Source organism: Coregonus clupeaformis, chromosome 18 (assembly GCF_020615455.1).
Source record: "Coregonus clupeaformis isolate EN_2021a chromosome 18, ASM2061545v1, whole genome shotgun sequence".
Taxonomy (NCBI): domain Eukaryota; kingdom Metazoa; phylum Chordata; class Actinopteri; order Salmoniformes; family Salmonidae; genus Coregonus; species Coregonus clupeaformis.
In genome coordinates this window covers 20,265,836-20,287,193 of record NC_059209.1, presented here as the reverse complement: position 1 = coordinate 20,287,193, position 21,358 = coordinate 20,265,836, and the positions used below count along the sequence as shown (strand labels likewise).

At 42.3% G+C, this 21,358-nt stretch overlaps 1 protein-coding gene across 1 annotated transcript in view; it reads left to right on the top strand.

Annotated features, from left to right (window-relative positions):
• The window catches only part of cemip2 (cell migration inducing hyaluronidase 2), a 66,843-nt gene that overhangs the window by 11,551 nt on the left and 33,934 nt on the right, over positions 1-21,358 (top strand). Inside the window, exons 5-8 of the mRNA XM_041862673.2 lie at positions 3,653-3,822; positions 6,135-6,323; positions 7,762-7,931; positions 13,548-13,757. Of these exons, the coding sequence (XP_041718607.2) occupies positions 3,653-3,822; positions 6,135-6,323; positions 7,762-7,931; positions 13,548-13,757 (739 nt within the window). The remainder of the gene's footprint in view (positions 1-3,652; positions 3,823-6,134; positions 6,324-7,761; positions 7,932-13,547; positions 13,758-21,358) is intronic.

The following is a 21,358-nucleotide window of genomic DNA, read 5'->3' as shown; positions in this document are numbered from 1 at the left end:
ACTGTTTGGTTGGACTTATGCGACCCGAAAAAACACCCGCCCAAGGATTACAATTGCAAAAAAATCCCTGTGCTTGACTAGCCCTCACACATCTCCAGATAATGCTCAACGCTTTCTTCAGTGGTCTGCTATAAGCAGTCACAACAGGACTAAAATATGTTGCAGGTGGTGGTAGTAGTAGTGACATAAATTTAGAAAGAAAAAAAAAACATGATTTTAAATTGAGATTTTATCACTGGCCTACACACAATACCCCATAATGTCAAAGTGCTATTTAGTTTTTTGAAATTTTGACAAATTAATAAAAAATATCTTGAGTCGATTAGTATTCAACCCCTTTGTTATGGCAAGCATAAATAAGTTCAGTAGTAAAAATTAAGTTGCATAATAAGTTGCGTGGACTCACTCTGTGTGCAATAATTCCCAGATCTTAAACTGCGCAAAACTGATGCAGAATCTGAAAATGTTACTACTCTTCTTAGTTGCACGTCTTCTATCCATTGCAATCCAATAATTATCACGACCAATTCTGTTGCATATACAGATAAATAATTTGTTAATCTCTTGCATACAGTGCAGAAAGTATTCATACACCTTGACTTTTTCCACATTTTGTTGTTACAGCCTGAATTTAAAATTGATTAAATTGTTGTTGTTTTTACTGGCCTACACACAATACCCCATTATGTCAATGGGGAATTATGTTTTTAGACATTGTTACAAATTAATAAAAAATGAAAATCTGAAATGTATTGAGTCAATAAGTAATCAACCCCTTTGTCATGGCAAGCCTAAATAAATCCAGGAGTATAACATTTTGCTTAACAAGTCACATAATAAGTTGCATGGACTCACTGTGTGCAGTAATGGTGTTAAACATGATTTTTGAATGACTACCTCATCTTTGTACCCCACACATACAATTATCTGTAAGGTCCCTCAGTCGAACAGTGGATTTCAAACACAGATTAAACCACAAAGACTAGAGAGTATTGGTAGATGGGTAAAAATAAAAAAGCAGACATTGAATATCCTTTTGAGCATGGTGAAGTTATTAATTACACTGTGGATGGTGTATCAATACACCCAGTCACTACAAAGATACAGGCGTCATTCCTAACTCAGTTGCCAGAGAGGAAGCAAACCGCTCAGGGATTTCACCATGAGGCCAATTGTGATTTTAAAACAGTTACAGAGTTTAATGGCTGTGAGAAAACTGAGGATGGATCAACAACATTGTAGTTACTCTACAATACTAACCTAATTGACAGAGTGAATAGAAGGAAGCCTGTACAAAATACAAATATTCCAAAACATGCATCCTGTTTGCAATAAGGCACTAAAGTAAAACTGCAAAGAAATTAACTTAAAGTCCTGAATACAAAGCGTTATGTTTGGGGCAAATCCAACACAACACATCACTGAGAAACCACACTTCATATTTTCAAGCATGGTGGTGGCTGCATCATGTTATGGATATGCTTGTCATTGGCAAGGACTAATGGAGAAACGGAATAGCTAAGCACAGGCAAAATCCTAGATTCCTGGAAAGTCTGCTTTCCAACAGACACTGGGAGACAAATTCACCTTTCAGCAGGACAATAACCTAAATCACTAGGCCAAATATAAATTGGAGTTACTTACCAAGACAACATTGAATGTTCCTGAGTGGCCTAGTTACAGTTTTGACTTAAATCAGCTTGGAAATCTATGGCAAGACTTGAAAATGGCTGTCTAGCAACAATCAACAAACAACTTGACAGAGCTTGAATAATTTTTTTAAGAAAAATGTGCAAATATTGTACAATCCAGTTGTGCAAAGCTCTTAGAGACTTACCCAGAAAGACTCTCAGCTGTAATCGCTGCCAAAGGTGATTCTAACATTTATTGACTCAGGGGTGTGAATACTTATGTAAATTATATTTCTTTATTTAATTTTCAAGACATTTGCAAAAATGTAAAAAAAAAACATTTTCACTTCGTCATTATGGAGTATTGTCTGTAGATGGGTGATATATATATTAATCCATTTTGAATTCAGGCTGAAACACAACAATGTGGAATAAGTCAAGGGGTGTGAATACTTTGAAGGCATTGTAGCTCCAGTATAATAAGCTATGCCTACAGTGACATAATTTGTACCATCAGTATTAGTTAGTTATAAATGTAGTGTTATTAGAAATGGCCCTGGCAACATTATGGGCAGTAGCAGCAGTAGTAACTTCTGAACTAGGCTGTAAAAGTCTGAAATCGGCTTGTTTTGTGTGTGGAAACCAAGTTGGTTCCACTCACTCACTGCCAAACAGCAAGTACAGCGAAGAGTGCAAAGCCTCCTGGGGAAAGACCGGGCCAATGGTTGGTTACTGATGAGCGAGGGATGAGCCATCGATGGCGAGTGACCGATGAAACCGCAGTGTGTGAACTGACATTGTGCCTGGGTGTGAAGATGGCATTTTATTGCATTCAATGCATCTTTACTTATACATTTTAAATGTGTGATTTTGGTGCTTGTGTGTTAATTGGGCCCAAAACGGTTTTATTTTTCAAACCATTCCATATATGTATACATTTACCCTCAACTTCATCCTCATCGGTCAGTAGTTTGTCTTGTCAATTTGAGTGTGTTCAGGTGTGTTGGCCACGCCTAGTAATTGGCCACACTTGATCTTAATTGGTTTTTGTGTCTTGAAAGGTGGTCTGTTTCAACAGTGGGGGAAAAATGCTTGGAAGAGGTAAAGCCATTAAAAAAAATAAAATAATAATGTTTAATGGTCATTCAGGTGTCTGCATTGGCCTTACAGCATTTACTGCGATGCGGCCTCTGCAGAAGTCAGGGCATTCATACTTCTTGTGCTTCGCAGAGCTGTTGTCAAGGAAGTGAGTTTGTGTTTATTCAGGACGTACCGCCCCTACCTACTGTCCAGGCGGAGCTATACGGAGCCCTCCGCATTGTAAAAGAATGACAGAGCTTGATTTGGCTTCCGGAGGCTTCGCAATTGCATCACACCCTCTGTACGGAGCCTCCGGATCGCATTGCCTGATCAAGTATAAATCGGCTTGTAGTCATGCTATATGCTCTGCAGAAAATATTTTTGTTGCTTTAATAACCTTTTAGCATGGTCTGTATGTTAACCTCTTTTAAACCCATCTGTTTGATAGCTTAATAAATATTTATTGAATTTTGACCATTTGTATCAGTCCAGTTATTATTTTAACCTCTTGATGTGCATAGGGTAAGGCCAGCTCCGTCCCACTGGGCTTGGACACACTTTAAATGCTTTCTTCCCTTTTTGGTTGTGTCAAAAGCTAAAGATGGGGTATTCGTAAAGTGGCTTCCCCCTTAGCTAAATGGGTCTCTAACACTTTACTTGAAGCATGCTGGAATAATGCATTATGATGCAGTTATGCATTGTAAGATTTGTCATGAGTATGTATGACCCAATTATAATGTCTTGTAGTCAGTCATCTCATAATGACACAGGTGACAATTTTATGCATAGAGACACATAACATAACAACAAGCCTTGTTATAAGACAATACAAAGGCTCAAGTGATAGTGTTATACCTGCCTGGATGCTTTAGGTAAAGTGTTACCTCAATTTCTTATCAACTTAAAAAGCTCTCTCTCGCTGTGTGTCTCTCTGTCTATAGGCAGGCCTGGGCCCTTGTATCTGTGATTGGTGGAGGGAACGGCTCGTGTTCCGAAGACGTGCGGGAACACGAGAACCATGGAACGGGAGGGAAGGCGCTGGCCCGGCAGAACTTTACCACTGTGGACGGGGTCGGCTTCTCTGTCACAGCCTACAGCGAATGGAAGAACGGTGCGTCATTATAACTAGTTCGGATCACACTTTTTAAAGCCTGCAGGTATAATGGTTTATAATAGTTTATAACTTCTTACAAGCATGTATGAGCCTAATACTTGATGTCTCTTATGTTATCAACATTTCCATAACTGCATTAGAGTGCATTATACCTGCCGGCTTTAAGTCAAGTGTTACCATGTTGGTAACCCAATATCACAGATATTGTCTAAGGAGATCAGCATGATTGTATGTGCTCATTTATTTGTGTACGTCATTGATTATTTGCTCATTGAACAGGCCCCGTTTAGCTCAGTTGGTAGAGCATGGCGTTTGCAACGCCAGGGTTGTGGGTTCGATTCCCACGGGGGGCCAGTATGATTTTTTAATTTTTTTATGTATGCACTCACTAACTGTAAGTCGCTCTGGATAAGAGCGTCTGCTAAAATGACTAAAATATGTCATATTAGGACCATCACGTAGTCAGGAATCAGCCATGTAAAAGTAAAGCATACACTTGAGTGCTTCGATCCTGCAGCTTTCCCTGGAAGGTACACTGCATGACCAAAGGTATGTGGACACCTGCTCGTCGAACATCTCATTCCAAAATCATGGGCATTAATATGGAGTTGGTCCCCCTTTTGCTGCTTTAACAGCCTCCAATCTTATGGGAAGGCTTTCCACTAGATGTTGGAACATTGCTGCGGGGACTTGTTTCCATTCAGCGACAAGTGCATTAGTGAGGTCGGGCACTGATGTTGGGTGATTAGGCCTGGCTCGCGGTCAGCGTTCCAATTCATCCCAAAGGTGTTCGATGGGGTTGAGGTCAGGGCTCTGTGCAGGTCAGTCAAGTTCTTCCACACAGATCTCGACAAACAATTTCTGTATGGACCTCGCTTTTTGCACGGGGGCATTGTCATGCTGAAACAAGAAAGGGCCTTCCCCAAACTGTTGCCACAAAGTTGGAAGTACAGAATCGTCTAGAATGCCATTGTATGCTGTAGCGTTAAGATTTCCCTTCACTGGAACTAAGGGGCCTAGCCCGAACCATGAAAAACAGCCCCAGATCATTATTCCTCCTCCACCAAACTTTACAGTTCTCCTGGCATCCGCCAAACCCAGATTCGTCCGTCGGACTGCCAGATGGTGAAGTGTGAATAATCACTCCAGAGAACGCATTTCCACTGCTCCAGAGTCCAATGGCAGCGAGCTTTACACCACTCCAGCCGACACTTGGCATTGGGCATGGTGATCTTAGGCTTGTGTACGGCGGCTCGGCCATGAGGCAGTTTGAAACTCGGTAGTGAGTGTTGCAACTGTGGACAGACGATCTTTACACGCTACTCGCTTCAGCACTCGGTGGTCCCGTTCTGTGAGCTTGTGTGGCGTTCTACTTTGCGGCTGAGCCGTTGTTGCTCCTAGACGTTTCCTCATTACAATAACAGCACTTTCAGTTGACTGGGGCAGCTCTAGCAGGGCAGAAATTTGACAAACTGACTTTTGGGAAAGGTGGCATCCTATAACGGTGCCACGTTGAATGTCACTGATATCTTCAGTAAGGCCATTCTAATGCCAATGTTTGTCTATGGAGATTGCATGGTGGTGTGCTCGATTTTTATACACCTGTCAATAACGAGTGTGGCTGCAATAGCCAAATCCACTAATTTGAAGGGTTGTCCACATACTTTTGTATATATAGTGTATGTGTGACGTGTGGGGTTCAAGTGGTTAGTATTTACAGGCTAGATCAATCAGCTTGTCTTGAAAGACATTCCTGTGTGTGTGTGTGGGCAGGGTCCTCCTGTTACCAGGACAAAAAGCAGCTCCCCAGGAGGGGTTTTTGGTGTTGCACCCTGTATGTTCTGTAAGCTGGGATGTTTGTCCTCATACAGCCATACTCACACTTTACCGGGCTACAGTGTCAGTTCAAGATGCACTATGAAAGTTTGTTGCTTTCGCCCAACTTTTGGCTTGATTGTTGGCTGTATGGTATGGTTCCGAAGATTTCTTATCTCATGAATCCTTAGTGTTAGGCCAACAATATACGTTTTTGCTGGGTGGACATTTAGTTGACCCCTTTTCGTTCCACATCACATCTTCACTGTGGAGAAGACAGTTAACACTACAACAAAAAAATACAGGGATATCTGATATATTTGATAAGGCATGGATCAATTTAATGTAAAAAGATGCCAAATAAAATACAGTACCTATATTGATTTAAATGTGACTTTTTGTGACTAGATCCTGTTCCCGCATTAGTTATTTGGTATGCAGTAGAAAACCGCTTATGCAACAGATCTTATCCCACCTATTCTTTGCTCCTCCAGGTTTTCCCATATCTGGGTTCCAGGTGGATGCTGTGGACCAGGTAGTCCTAAACCTGCAAGATGATGTACGCACTTGGCAACCTGGGAACCAGGTTGTGGTTGCCAGTACTGACTACTCCATGCATCAGGCAGAGGAGTTCACCCTCCTCCCCTGCCCGCACTGCACCAGCAGACAGGTCAAAGTTCAAGGTGAGCGAAAATGAAAGATGTGTTTGTACATTTATGGGGGCTTTCTTGAGTATCACTGCTGTGATTTTTTTTAGATGTAGGATCTTAATTTGAGCCAGTTTGCTACAGCAGGAAAATAATCCTGCAGCAACAGGAAATGTGAATTATTATGTGGATGTTTTTCTAGGGGTTCATAATTTTTTTCAAAATGGAAAGTCAAGTCTGGAAATTACAAACTTCAGAAGCCTTTTTAAACCTCAACTTCACTACAAGCTTAAAATGTCCTGCATTGCAGGAAAGTTCTCCTGCAACACTGTGTAATCAAATTAAGAGCCAACATCTGTATGATTTAAAAATAAGAATCATGATTTATTTATATATCCTGAGCAATTATTTTTCGTTTTACATCTTCTATATATGACCCTTGGGAAAAGACAGGTGGATAGCCAGGATTTTTTCCTACATGGGATGGTGCTGGTCAATTATATATTTCCGTCCCTCCCCCTGTTTTCTGCTGTGTGTGAGGATGCCAGTACTGGTTATAAACTGTCCATGGGATCACAAGCCCAGCGAGCAGAACTGGTTGCAATGATGTCATGGTCAGATTGTATATCCGTTGAAAGGAAGTTTTGTTAATGTGTTTTTAGCAATAGCAACTAGAAACAAATGTCCTCTTCTGGTTGTAATCTGGTTATGTTACTTTGTCAACCAGAGAACCAGTTTACAACATGTGTTCTCTCTCGCGCACTTTCTCTCTCTGTGTCTGTGTCTGTGTGTGTGTGTGTGTGTGTGTGTGTGTGTGTGTGTGTGTGTGTGTGTGTGTGGCACTGGCAGCAGTTGGTTTGTCATATTGGGAGACAATAATGGCAAACTGACCGTCTCAACTCGTTCTCTCTGAGTTTGTTTTCATGGCTAGAAGGAGAGGTGCTGACGCTGTTCTGTTTGGGATTAAGGTCACTCTCCTGGCCAAATCAAATTAAATATGTAGACCTACTGTATCATGACAACCATATTTGGCTTACTGTTGTTAATATGAACACTCTTAAATATAATAATATGTATGTCTAAATGTTTACATACAGCAAATGATTGTTGCTTTTATTGATATATGACAATGGTATATGCTATAAAGTACAGTGGGGAGAACAAATATTTGATACACTGCCGATTTTGCAGGTTTTCCTACTTACAAAGCATGTAGAGGTCTGTCATTTTTATCATAGGTACACTTCAACTGTGAGAGACGGCATCTAAAACAAAAATCCAGAAAATCACATTATATGATTTTTAAGTAATTAATTTGCATTTTATTGCATTACATAAGTATTTGATCACCTACCAAATGACAGACCTCTACATGCTTTGTAAGTAGGAAAACCTGCAAAATCGGCAGTGTATCAAATACTTGTTCTCCCCACTGTATGTGTTTTACTTGTTCTCCCCACCCCCCCACCCCCAGGGAGGCCCCAGTTTGGCCACGTGGGGGAGATTGTGGACGGGGTGGACATGCGGGCGGAGGTAGCAATGCTCAGCAGGAACATACTCATCTATGGGGAGATGGAAAACGCCTGCTATGGAAACAACTGGTGCCAGTTCTTTGGCCACGACACATACGGCGGACACATAAAGGTGTGTGTGCGTCTGAGTGCTTATGTACCTGTGTGTAACTGAGTATAGGGTCTGTGATGAACCTTCAGCCTGCCTGCCCTGTGCGTTTCAGCCAGAGTTTATATGCTTATTTAATGCCATTCAGTCTTGTGTAATCATGTTGAAACTTCCAATATTGCTGTGGCGGAGGGTCATTAGAGCATACAGCAGGCACTGATGAGTGAGAGCATTCAGCATTCACACCTGATCTTTTATTTTTTTATTTTACCTTTATTTAACTAGGCAAGTCAGTTAAGAACAAATTCTTATTTACAATGACGGCCTACACCGGCCAAACCCGGACGACGCTGGGCCAATTGTGCGCCGCCCTATGGGACTCCCAATCACGGCTGGTTGTGATACAGCCTTGAATCGAACCAGGGGGTCTGTAGTGACGCCTCAAGCACTGAAATGCAGTGCCTTAGACCGCTGCGCCACTCGGGAGCCCATGCCACACCAGGGATATGTTGATTAGGCACCAAATGGAATAAAATGGACTGAAACAGGGAGGGACTACCTGGCCTTGTCCAGTAAGAAATGTTCATTTTCGGTTGCATTTCTTTTTTTTAATGGTTTCCGGTGCATGCCCTAATGAACACAACCCAGGCACCACTCAGAAAGAGAGAGAGAGAAGAGGCATGGAGAACAACTCTCCCTACTCTAAATGTTTTGTGTTTAGTATTGTAATCTTTATTTATTTTTCCCCCTGGCATTTTTCACACCCCCACTGAACACTTACACAACTAAGACCAAAGATGCACCCTTCCCGATTCATACACCCCTCCCTCCCTCCCTCACACACACATATTATCTTAGTCCGTGATGCGTAAGTAAAATATTTGCCCTGTATAATGTGTTACTCTTTCATTCTTCTGATAAATACATAATAACATTCCTCTTGCCTTATGTAAGCAGCCTCACAGTGAGCCAAGAGTGTGCAAAGCTGTCAAGGCAAAGGGTGGCTATTTGAAGAATCTCAAATATAAAATATATTTGTTTAACACTTTTTTAGTTACTACATGATTCCATATGTGTTATTTAATAGTTTTGATGTTTTCACTATCTACAATGTAAAAATAAAGAAAAACCCTTGAATGAGTAGGTGTGTCCAAACTTTTGACTGGTAGTATATATATATATATTACACACACACACACAGTGCCTTCGGAAAGTATTCAGACCCCTTGACTTTTTCCACATTTTGTTACGTTACAGCCTTATTCTAAAATTGATTAAATACTATTTTCCTTCTCAATCTACACACAATACCCCATAATGACAAAGCAAAAACCTGTTTTTAGACATTTTTGGTACTGAAATATCACATTTACATTCAGACCCTTTACTCACCTTTGGCAGCGATTACAGCCTCAAGTCTTTTTGGGTATGACGCTACAAGCTTGGCACACCTGTATTTGGGGAGTTTCTCCCATTCTTCACTGCAGATCCTCTCAAGCTCTGTCAGGTTGGATGGGGAGCGTTGCTGCACAGCTATTTTCAGGTCTCTCCAGATGTTCAATCGGGTTCAAGTCCAGGCTCTGGCTGAGCCACTCAAGGACATTCAGAGACTTGTCCCAAAGCCACCCCTGCGTTGTCTTGGCTGTGTGCTTAGGGTCGTTGTCCTGTTGGAAGGTGTACCTTCGCCCAAGTCTAAGTTCCTGAGCGCTCTGGAGCAGGTTTTCAACAAGGATCTCTCTGTACTTTCTTCCGTTCATCTTTGCCTCTGTTAGTTTTTCACTCTTGTTTGTCAGAACCTAACGGACAACTAGTCAAAAGTTCAAACCAAGTTTATTCAACCAATGGGTCAAACAGCTGCATAAGACAAGACATGTTTCCACCAGCACAAGTATTTATACCCTCCTTTAGGCGGAGTCTCCTGCTTGCACCTCTAAACACTATCCCTTTGTTGCTAGGCAGGAAGTTAAGTAATGTGTGTAATAAAACTGTTCCCTCTCCCTTCATCTGATCCGACCTCGGCCCACATTCCTCACTAACCCACAGCTATCCAACCTTACCGCAACCAAGTGATTTGCCTTTTCCCTCACTTAGTAACTTGCCAGACCCCTACTTCTTATCCAACCTCCATTGACCCCACCATATACATTCCTCATACATGTGCCTATTAACTTCTAGTATAGCAAGTATTTCAAATGCTGCCGCCACCATGCTTCACCGTAGGGATGGTGCCAGGTTTCCTCCAGATATGACACTTGGCATTCAGGCCAAAGAGTTCAATCTTGGTTTCACCAGACCAGATAATCTTGTTTCTTATGGTCTGAGAGTCTTTAGGTGCCTTTTGGCAAACTCCAAGTGGGCTGTCGTGCTTTTTACTGAGGAGTGGCTTCAGTCTGGCCACTCTACAATAAAGGCCAAAATGGTGGAGTGCTGCAGAGATGGTTGTCCTTCTGGAAGGTTCTCCCATCTCCACAGAAGAACTCTGGAGCTCTGTCAGAGTGACCATTGGGTTCTTGGTCATCTCCCTGACCAAGGCCCTTCTCCCCCATTTGCTCAGACTCTTGGTGGTTCCAAACTTCTTCCATTTAAGAATGATGGAGGCCACTGTGTTTTTGGGGACCTTCAATCCTGCAGAAATGTTTTGGTACCCTTCCCCAGATCTGTGCTTCAACACAATCCTGTCTCGGAGCTCTACGGACAATTCCTTAGACCTCATGGCTTGGATTTTGCTCTGACTTGCACTGTCAACTGTGGGACCTTTATATAGACAGGTGTGCCTTTCCAAATCATGACCAATCAATTGAATTTACCACAGGTGGACTCCAATCAAGTTGTAGAAACATCTCAAGGATGCTCAATGGAAACAGGATGCACCTGAGCTCAATTTCGAGACTCATAGCAAAGGGTCTGAATATACTGATGCAAATACGGTATTTCTGTTTTTTGTTTTTAATAAATGTGCAACAATTTCTAAAAACCTGTTTTCACTTTGTCATTATGGGGTATTGTGTGGAGATTGATGAGAAAAAATAATAATTTAATCAATTTTAGAAAAGACTGTAACCTAACAAAACATCTAAAAAGTCAAGGGGTCTGAATACTTTCCGAAGGCGGTGTGTGTGTGTACAGTGAAGAGGTGACTCTGGGATGCTGACCTTCTAGGCAGAGTTGCAAAGAAAAAGCCATATCTCAGACTGGCCAATAAAAAGAAAAGATTAAGATGGGCAGTCTGAGATATGGCTTTTTCTTTGCAACTCTGCCTAGAAGGTCAGCATTCCGGAGTCGCCTCTTCACTGTTGACATTGAGACTGGTGTTTTGCGGGTACTATTTAATGAAGCTGCCAGTTGAGGACCTGTGAGGCGCCTGTTTCTCAAACTAGACACACTAATGTATTTGTCCTCTTGCTCAGTAATGCACCGGGGCCTCCCACTCCTCTTTCTATTCTGGATAGAGCCAGTTTGCACTGTACTGTGAAGGGAGTAGTACACAGCGTTGAACGAGATCTTCAGTTTCTTGACAATTTCTCACATGGAATAGCCTTCATTTCTCAGAACAAGAATAGACTGATGAGTTTCAGATTTTTTTAAATTTGTTTCTGGCCATTTTGAGCCTGTAATCGAACCCACAATTGCTGATGCTCCAGATACTCAACTAGTCTCAAGAAGGCCAGTTTTATTGCTTCTTTAATCAGCACAACAGTTTTCAGCTGTGCTAACATAATTGCAAAAGGGTTTTCTAATGATCATTTAGCCTTTTAAAATGATAAACTTGGATTAGCAAACACAACGTGCCATTGGAACACAGGAATGATGGTTGCTGATAATGGGCCTCTATACGCCTATGTAGATATTCCATTAAAAATCAGCAGTTTCCAGCTACAATAGCCATTTACAACATGAACAATGTCTACACTGTATTTCTGATCAATTTGATGTTATTTTAATGGACAACAAAACAAGGACATTTCTAAGTGAACCCAAACTTTTGAACGTTAGTATATACAGTGGGGAGAACAAGTATTTGATACACTGCCGATTTTGCAGGTTTTCCTACTTACAAAGCATGTAGAGGTCTGTAATTTTTATCTTAGGTACACTTCAACTGTGAGAGACGGAATCTAAAACAAAAATTCAGAAAATCACATTGTATGATTTTTAAGTAATTCATTTGCATTTTATTGCATGACATAAGTATTTGATCACCTACCAACCAGTAAGAATTCCGGCTCTCACAGACCTGTTAGTTTTTCTTTAAGAAGCCCTCCTGTTCTCCACTCATTACCTGTATTAACTGCACCTGTTTGAACTCGTTACCTATGTAAAAGACACCTGTCCACACACTCAATCAAACAGACTCCAACCTCTCCACAATGGCCAAGACCAGAGAGCTGTGTAAGGACATCAGGGATAAAATTGTAGACCTGCACAAGGCTGGGATGGGCTACAGGACAATAGGCAAGCAGCTTGGTGAGAAGGCAACAACTGTTGGCGCAATTATTAGAAAATGGAAGAAGTTCAATATGACGGTCAATCACCCTCGGTCTGGGGCTCCATGCAAGATCTCACCTCGTGGGGCATCAATGATCATGAGGAAGGTGAGGGATCAGCCCAGAACTACACGGCAGGACCTGGTCAATGACCTGAAGAGAGCTGGGACCACATTCTCAAAGAAAACCATTAGTAACACACTACGCCGTCATGGATTAAAATCCTGCAGCGCACGCAAGGTCCCCCTGCTCAAGCCAGCGCATGTCCAGGCCCGTCTGAAGTTTGCCAATGACCATCTGGATGATCCAGAGGAGGAATGGGAGAAGGTCATGTGGTCTGATGAGACAAAAATAGAGCTTTTTGGTCTAAACTCCACTCGCCGTGTTTGGAGGAAGAAGAAGGATGAGTACAACCCCAAGAACACCATCCCAACCGTGAAGCATGGTGGTGGAAACATCATTCTTTGGGGATGCTTTTCTGCAAAGGGGACAGGATGACCGTATTGAGGGGAGGATGGATGGGGCCATGTATCGCGAGATCTTGGCCAACAACCTCCTTCCCTCAGTAAGAGCATTGAAGATGGGTCGTGGCTGGGTCTTCCAGCATGACAACGACCCGAAACACACAGCTAGGGCAACTAAGGAGTGGCTCCGTAAGAAGCATCTCAAGGTCCTGGAGTGGCCTAGCCAGTCTCCAGACCTGAACCCAATAGAAAATCTTTGGAGGGAGCTGAAAGTCCGTATTGCCCAGCGGATCTGGAGAAGGTCTGTATGGAGGAGTGGGCCAAAATCCCTGCTGCAGTGTGTGCAAACCTGGTCAAGACCTACAGGAAACGTATGATCTCTGTAATTGCAAACAAAGGTTTCTGTACCAAATATTAAGTTCTGCTTTTCTGATGTATCAAATACTTATGTCATGCAATAAAATGCAAATTAATTACTTAAAAATCATTCAATGTGATTTTCTAAGATTTTTTTAGATTCCGTCCCTCACAGTTGAAGTGTACCTATGATAAAAATTACAGACCTCTACATGCTTTGTAAGTAGGAAAACCTGCAAAATCGGCAGTGTATCAAATACTTGTTCTCCCCACTGTATATGATACACAGCAAAACGTACTCTTCGCTCTCTCTCCTCTATCCCATTTCTCCTCAGATATTTGGGAACTTTACCTCGGTGCACCTGTCCCACGTGGAGCTGAGGAACATGGGGCAGCAGGTGCAGGGCCGCTACCCGGTCCACTTCCACCGCTGTGGGGATGTGGACCGACGAGGGGGCTACCGGGAACCAGCCTACGTGGACGGCCTCTCCATCCACCACTCCTTCTCCCGCTGCATTACCATCCATGCCACCAACGGCCTGCTGGTCAGTGTGTGTGTGTGTGTGTGTGTGTGTGTGTGCACGTATGTGTGCAATAATAATACATATGATTTTTATAGTACTTTTCTATAATCCAAATATTGTGTTTGTGTGTGTGTGTTAGGGATGGGCACGGTTATTCGAATATCCGAATGGACGTTCATATTCAATTACTTGGGAGAGTATTCATTTATTTGGAAAAAAGACGCACCGGTAGCCTACACACATTTCACATGTGTAACTTGTTGTTATTGTCGGTCAATCAAAGCGGCGCTACCGTCAGAGGCTCCATGTATAAGAAGTAAAGTGGGAGATTTCTAATCAATGCAAAAAGGAATTAAAATTACAGAATTAAATTGGCTAAATGAGGAGTAGGCCACAATGATCAACCAACAGGTAGGCTGTTGTTTCATATGAATGGAGTTGTTGTAGACAAGGCCTGGAAGCGCAGCAAAATAGCCTCAATTAGCGTTTCTACTTTAGCCAGCAAACTGGCTAACTTAGCTGGCTACTGTAGCTAGCTAGCTTCTTTACAACGATTTGATGCAGTCAAGACAGGCACTACCATGATAGATAACCTATGGCAGCAACACGTTTGTGTAACTAGCGCGAATCGGTTTGGCTACTTTCTCTCTCTCTGTCTCTGTCTCTGTATGTGTGTGCCACACACATATACTGTTTTCACATAGGATTTACAGAATCTTGCCTGTAAGAAATAGTGGGTAATGTTTTTATATGACCCCCTTACGAGCAGGCCCATTTTTACCACATTCTTGCCTGCATACGTCTTTTATACCTCCCGTGCACATGCCGGTGATAAGTGGTAGTCGTTGGGCTTCTATTTTAATAAATCAATTGAATTTACACCTTCAAAAAGAAGGTAGTTTTAATTTAGTTTAGGCAGGTCCTAAGAAACAGAAGACTAATCAAATGTATTTTCAAAAGAATAGAATAGCTTATTTTGAGTTTAATTACAGTGGGGGAAAAAAGTATTTAGTCAGCCACTATTTGTGCAAGTTCTCCCACTTAAAAAGATGAGAGAGGCCTGTAATTTTCATCATAGGTACACGTCAACTATGAAAGACAAATTGAGAAAAAAAAATCCAGAAAATCACATTGTAGGATTTTTTATGAATTTATTAGCAAATTATGGTGGAAAATAAGTATTTGGTCACCTACAAACAAGCAAGATTTCTGGCTCTCACAGACCTGTAACTTCTTCTTTAAGAGGCTCCTCTGTCCTCCACTCGTTACCTGTATTAATGGCATCTGTTTGAACTTGTTATCAGTATAAAAGACACCTGTCCACAACCTCAAACAGTCACACTCCAAACTCCACTATGGCCAAGACCAAAGAGCTGACAAAGGACACCAGAAACAAAATTGTAGACCTGCACCAGGCTGGGAAGACTGAATCTGCAATAGGTAAGCAGCTTGGTTTGAAGAAATCAACTGTGGGAGCAATTATTAGGAAATGGAAGACATACAAGACCACTGATAATCTCCCTCGATCTGGGGCTCCACGCAAGATCTCACCCCGTAGGGTCAAAATGATCACAAGAACGGTGAGCAAAAATCCCAGAACCACACGGGGGGGACCTAGTGAATGACCTGCAGAGTGCTGGGACCAAAGTAACAAAGCCTACCATCAGTAACACACTACGCCGCCAGGGACTCAAATCCTGCAGTGCAAGACGTGTCCGCCTGCTTAAGCCAGTACATGTCCAGGCCTGTCTGAAGTTTGCTAGAGTGCATTTGGATGATCCAGAAGAGGATTGGGGAGAATGTCATATGGTCAGATGAAACCAAAATAGAACTTTTTGGTAAAAACTCAACTCGTCGTGTTTGGAGGACAAAGAATGCTGAGTTGCATCCAAAGAACACCATACCTACTGTGAAGTATGGGGGTGGAAACATCATGCTTTGGGGCTGTTTTTCTGCAAAGGGACCAGGACGACTGATCCGTGTAAAGGAACGAATGAATGGGGCCATGTATCGTGAGATTTTGAGTGAAAACCTCCTTCCATCAGCAAGGGCATTGAAGATGAAACGTGGCTGGGTCTTTCAGCATGACAATGATCCCAAACACACCGCCCGGGCAATGAAGGAGTGGCTTCGTAAGAAGCATTTCAAGGTCCTGGAGTGGCCTAGCCAGTCTCCTGATCTCAACCCCATAGAAAATCTTTGGAGGGAGTTGAAAGTCTGTGTTGCCCAGCGACAGCCCCAAAACCTCACTGCTCTAGAGGAGATCTGCATGGAGGAATGGGCCAAAATACCAGCAACAGTGTGTGAAAACCTTGTGAAGACTTACAGAAAACGTTTGACCTGTGTCATTGCCAACAAAGGGTATATAACAAAGTATTGAGAAACTTTTGTTATTGACCAAATACTTATTTTCCACCATAATTTGCAAATAAATTCATAAAAAATACTACAATGTGATTTTCTGGATTTTTTTTTCTCATTTTGTCTGTCATAGTTGACGTGTACCTATGATGAAAATTACAGGCCTCTCTCATCTTTTTAAGTGGGAGAACTTGCACAATTGGTGGCTGACTAAATACTTTTTTTCCCCACTGTATGCCAATGTTACGAGTCTGTGCAGCCTGCACCATACAAATTAAATCAATAGTTTGTTATTTTGTTCATTAAACAGACAAGACCAATGTTCCCTCAAATTTCTTGGGGCACTGAGAAAATGTGGAGTATTGTGAGCGGAAACTTTAACATTGTGAGAATTTTGTACAACTTCCGGTGCGCGTTTACAGTGAACGCTGAGGCTGTACACTTGCAGTTTTAGACAGTAGCCAATAGGCTATTGTGGCTATTTGAGCATAATGGAGGTGTACCAACAAAACCAATGGAGCAAATCCCATAACATTTTCACGTGGAAATAGCTTTTGATTTCTATGAAATCGCCTATATGTGGTGTTCAATGTAGGCCAACATTGCTTGAAGGGTTTGATATTAATTAATACTTTTTTACTTGGTCTGTAACCAAGTAAAATGACAAAGAAATGATCAGCCTATAATTTTAATGGTAGGTTTATTTGAACAGTGAGAGACAGAATAACAACAAAAAAATCCAGAAAAACGCATGTCAAAAATTTTATAAATTGATTTGCATTTTAATGAGGGAAATAAGTATTTGACCCCCTCTCAATCAGAAAGATTTCTGGCTCCCAGGTGTCTTTTATACAGGTAAAGAGCTGAGATTAGGAGCACACTCTTAAAGGGAGTGCTCCTAATCTCAGCTTGTTACCTGTATAAAAGACACCTGTCCACAGAAGCAATCAATCAATCAGATTCCAAACTCTCCACCATGGCCAAGACCAAAGAGCTCTCCAAGGATGTCAGGGACAAGATTGTAGACCTACACAAGGCTGGAATGGGCTACAAGACCATCGCCAAGCAGCTTGGTGAGAAGGTGACAAGAGTTGGTGCGATTATTCGCAAATGGAAGAAACACAAAATAACTGTCAATCTCCCTCGGCCTGGGGCTCCATGCAAGGAATCAGCCCAGAACTACACGGGAGGATCTTGTCAATGATCTCAAGGCAGCTGGGACCATAGTCTCCAAGAAAACAATTGGTAACACACTACGCCGTGAAGGACTGAAATCCTGCAGCGCCCGCAAGGTCCCCCTGCTCAAGAAAGCACATATACAGGGCCGTCTGAAGTTTGCCAATGAACATCTGAATGATTCAGAGGAGAACTGGGTGAAAAGTATTGTGGTCAGGTGAGACCAAAATCGAGCTCTTTGGCATCAACTCAACTCGGCCTGTTTGGAGGAGGAGGAATGCTGCCTATGACCCCAAGAACACCATCCCCACCGTCAAACATGGAGGTGGAAACATTATGATTTGGGGGTGTTTTTCTGCTAAGGGGACAGGACAACTTCACCGCATCAAAGGGACGATGGACGGGGCCATGTACCGTCAAATCTTGGGTGAGAATCTCCTTCCCTCAGCCAGGGCATTGAAAATGGGTTGTGGATGGGTATTCCAGCATGACAATGACCCAAAACACACGGCCAAGGCAACAAAGGAGTGGCTCAAGAAGAAGCACATTAAGGTCCTGGAGTGGCCTAGCCAGTCTCCAGACATTAATCCCATAGAAAATTTGTGGTTGGATCTGAAGGTTTGTGTTGCCAAACGTCAGCCACGAAACCTTAATGACTTGGAGAAGATCTGCAAAGAGGAGTGGGACAAAATCCCTCCTGAGATGTGTGCAAACCTGATGGTCAGCTACAAGAAACGTCTGACCTCTATGATTGCCAACAAGGGTTTTGCCACCAAGTTCTAAGTCATGTTTTGCAGAGGGGTCAAATACTTATTTCCCTCATTAAAATGCAAATCAATGTATAACATTTTTTACATGCATTTTTCTGGATTTTGTTGTTGTTATTCTGTCTCTCACTGTTCAAATAAACCTACCATTAAAATAATAGACTGATCATGTCTTTGTCAGTGGGCAAACGTACAAAATCAGCAGGGGATCAAATACTTTTTTCCCTCACTGTATCTATAACTGGGCAAATAACTCACTAACTAGCAAAGAATATCAACAAATGTGCACAATCATAGCTCTGAACTGATCTGAAAAGCGCATTCACGTGAGGGTGACTGAAAGACCGCTCATGGGCGACCCCCATGCAGCTTAGAGGGAACATTGGACAAGACACATACCCGATCACAGTCAACACACATAAACAAAAGTATGTGGACACCCCTTCAAATTAGTGGATTTGGCGATTTGATTTGACAGGTGTATAAAATCACCTTTCCAACAAGTCAGTTCATCAAATTTCTGCCCTGCTAGAGCTGCCCCGGTCAACTGAAAGTGCTGTTATTGTGAAGTGGAAACGTCTAGGAGCAACAACGGCTCAGCCGCGAAGTAGTAGGCCACACAAGCTCACAGAATAGGACCGCTGAAGCGCGTAGAGTGTAGAAATCGTCTGTCCTCGATTGCAACACTCACTACCGAGTTCCAAACTGCCTCTGGAAGCAACGTCAGCACAAGAACTGTTAGTCGGGAGATTCATGAAATGGGTTTCCTTGGCTGAGCAGCCGCACACAAGCCTAAGATCATGCGCAATGCCAAGCGTTGGCTGGAGTGGTGTAAAGCTCACCGTCATTGGACTCTGGAGCAGTGGAAACGGGTTCCTTGGAGTGATGAATCATGCTTCACCATCTGGCAGTCCGATGGATAAATCTGGGGTTTGGCGGATGCCAGGAGAACGCTACCTGCCCCAATGCATAGTTCCAACTGTAAAGTTTGGTGAAGGAGGGGTAATGGTCTGGGGCTGTTGTTCATGGTTCGGGCTAGGCCCCTTAGTTCCAGTGAAGGGAAATCTTAATGCTACAGCATACAATGACATTCTAGAAGATTTTGTGCTACCAGCTTTGTGGTAACAGTTTGGGGAAGGCCCTTTCCTGTTTCAGCATGGCAATGCCCCCGTGCACAAAGCGAGATCTATACACAAATGGTTTGTCGAGATTGGTGTGGAAGAACTTGCCTGGCCTGCACAGAGCCCTGACCTCAACCCCATCGAACACCTTTGGGATGAATTGGAACGCAGACTGCGAGCCAGGCCTAATCGCCCAACATCAGTGCCCGACCTCACTAATGCTCTTGTGGCTGAATGGAAGCAAGTCCCCGCAGCAATGTTCCAACATCTAGTGGAAAGGCTACCCAGAAGAGTGGCGACTTATATAGCAGCAAAGGGGGGACCAACTCCATATTAATGCCCATGATTTTGGAATGAGATCTTCGATGAGCAGGTGTCCTCATACTTTTGGTCATGTATTTTATAGTAAGAATTTAATATAATATAACAGAATATAATGCAAATAAAAAATTTCCACACTACTTGTGTCACGGGAACGTGTGGAACCGCTGTCATATAAAAGTGATATGTTTTTATCCACGTTTAATCTCTTTCCTACCCTCACTCCACTTTGTTAGGGTATTCTCGTCATCATGATACCAGTAGAAAATAATAGCAATCCTATTTTCATATTTCACAACCTTTACGTGCTTTTGGAGTTGCCTATATGTGACCGAGCTAAATAATAAGCCTACACTTGCTTTAGGCTACATTATTGCATGCTAAATGTTTCTGAGCAGTGATAGATGAGCAAACTAATAGATGAGTTATACCTAGGGCTGTTACTGTGACTGTATAACAGCCTCACCGGCGGTCACGAGACATGACGGCAGTCAAATTCCAAGTGACCATTTAGTCAAGGTAATTGGGCTTCTCCAAGCTATGATGCTGCTGATGGTCATTAGTAGCCTACCAAACTTGCTAACTGCCTGGTACTCAGCACTCTATTGTCCCTCTAATCACTCTGACATCAATGCAAACGAAAATCTAATCAAACACTTCTTGAGATCCCATGAGCTGATGTTACGCAACATTTCTAAAGGCTATGCAATTGCGTGAGAAAACAGAGTGATGGCCTCTATTAAAAAGAGGAGGATCCCATCAGCTTTCTATAGGCTAGGCCTACTATTTTTCTCTCAACTTTCCTAATATTAAGCACATTGCTTCTATTTACAACAGGAGTATAGCCTACCTGGCTGGCATGAAAATAAACCATGGAAAACCGTCTTCCATTCGCTATTTAAGTCCATAGATTACATGTATTGTTCCCCGCTGCCCCTGTTTCAAGACAGGTGCATGATAATGGTCCATTCTAAATCAAAACAAATTTCACACATATTATTTAGTATATGTAAAGACAAGATTAAATATATATTATCACTTGTGAATGATGCCCAGCTTAAGGCAAACAGTGTATGCTTTTTTTGTTGTTGTGCATAGTAGCACACCTCATGTAGCCTAGCCCATAGGCCTATATGTTTTGATAAGGTTTATCAGAACTAAAGTGGCCAAATAACTTCTTAAAATGAAGCACATTAATCCGCTTTACAATGGGTGTAGAGCCTAACTGGCATACATATGCAGCGCATGAGTTTCAAGTTTAGGGAAGATCATTTTCAACATAAAAATACACCTTTATAATAAAAGCATTACATGCATAATCGCATTTGTGGTCACGTTTGAGAATGGTGTTTTCCTGCTAATGGAACATACGCGCTTATAGCATACTGCCGTGTGTGCATTGCTGCGCATATAGTGTGACGAAATAGCCTAATAATGTATCAACATTTTAAGCTAAACGTTCTCATCTGTTGCGTCAGGCTCATTGTTTAAACGTTTTTTTTGTCATGATTGCAGTAAAGTTTTGCCTACAGCTTAGTATGAAATTTAGCCATAATGCTGAGGCTGCATGCGCTACACTCTTAAGCTCTTGATGGTTGCTAGACCTCATTCCGTCAGTAGAGGATGCCTGGTTGCTCTTTAAAAGTGCTTTCCTCTCCATCTTAAATAAGCATGCCCCATTCAACAAATTCAGAACTAAGAACAGATATAGCCCCTGGTTCACCCCAGACTTGACTGCCCTTGACCAGCACAAAAACATCCTGTGGCGTATTGCATTAGCATCGAACAGCCCCCGTGATATGCAACTTTTCAGGGAAGTCAGGAACCAATATACACAATCAGTTAGGAAAGCAAAGGCTAGCTTTTTCAAACAGAA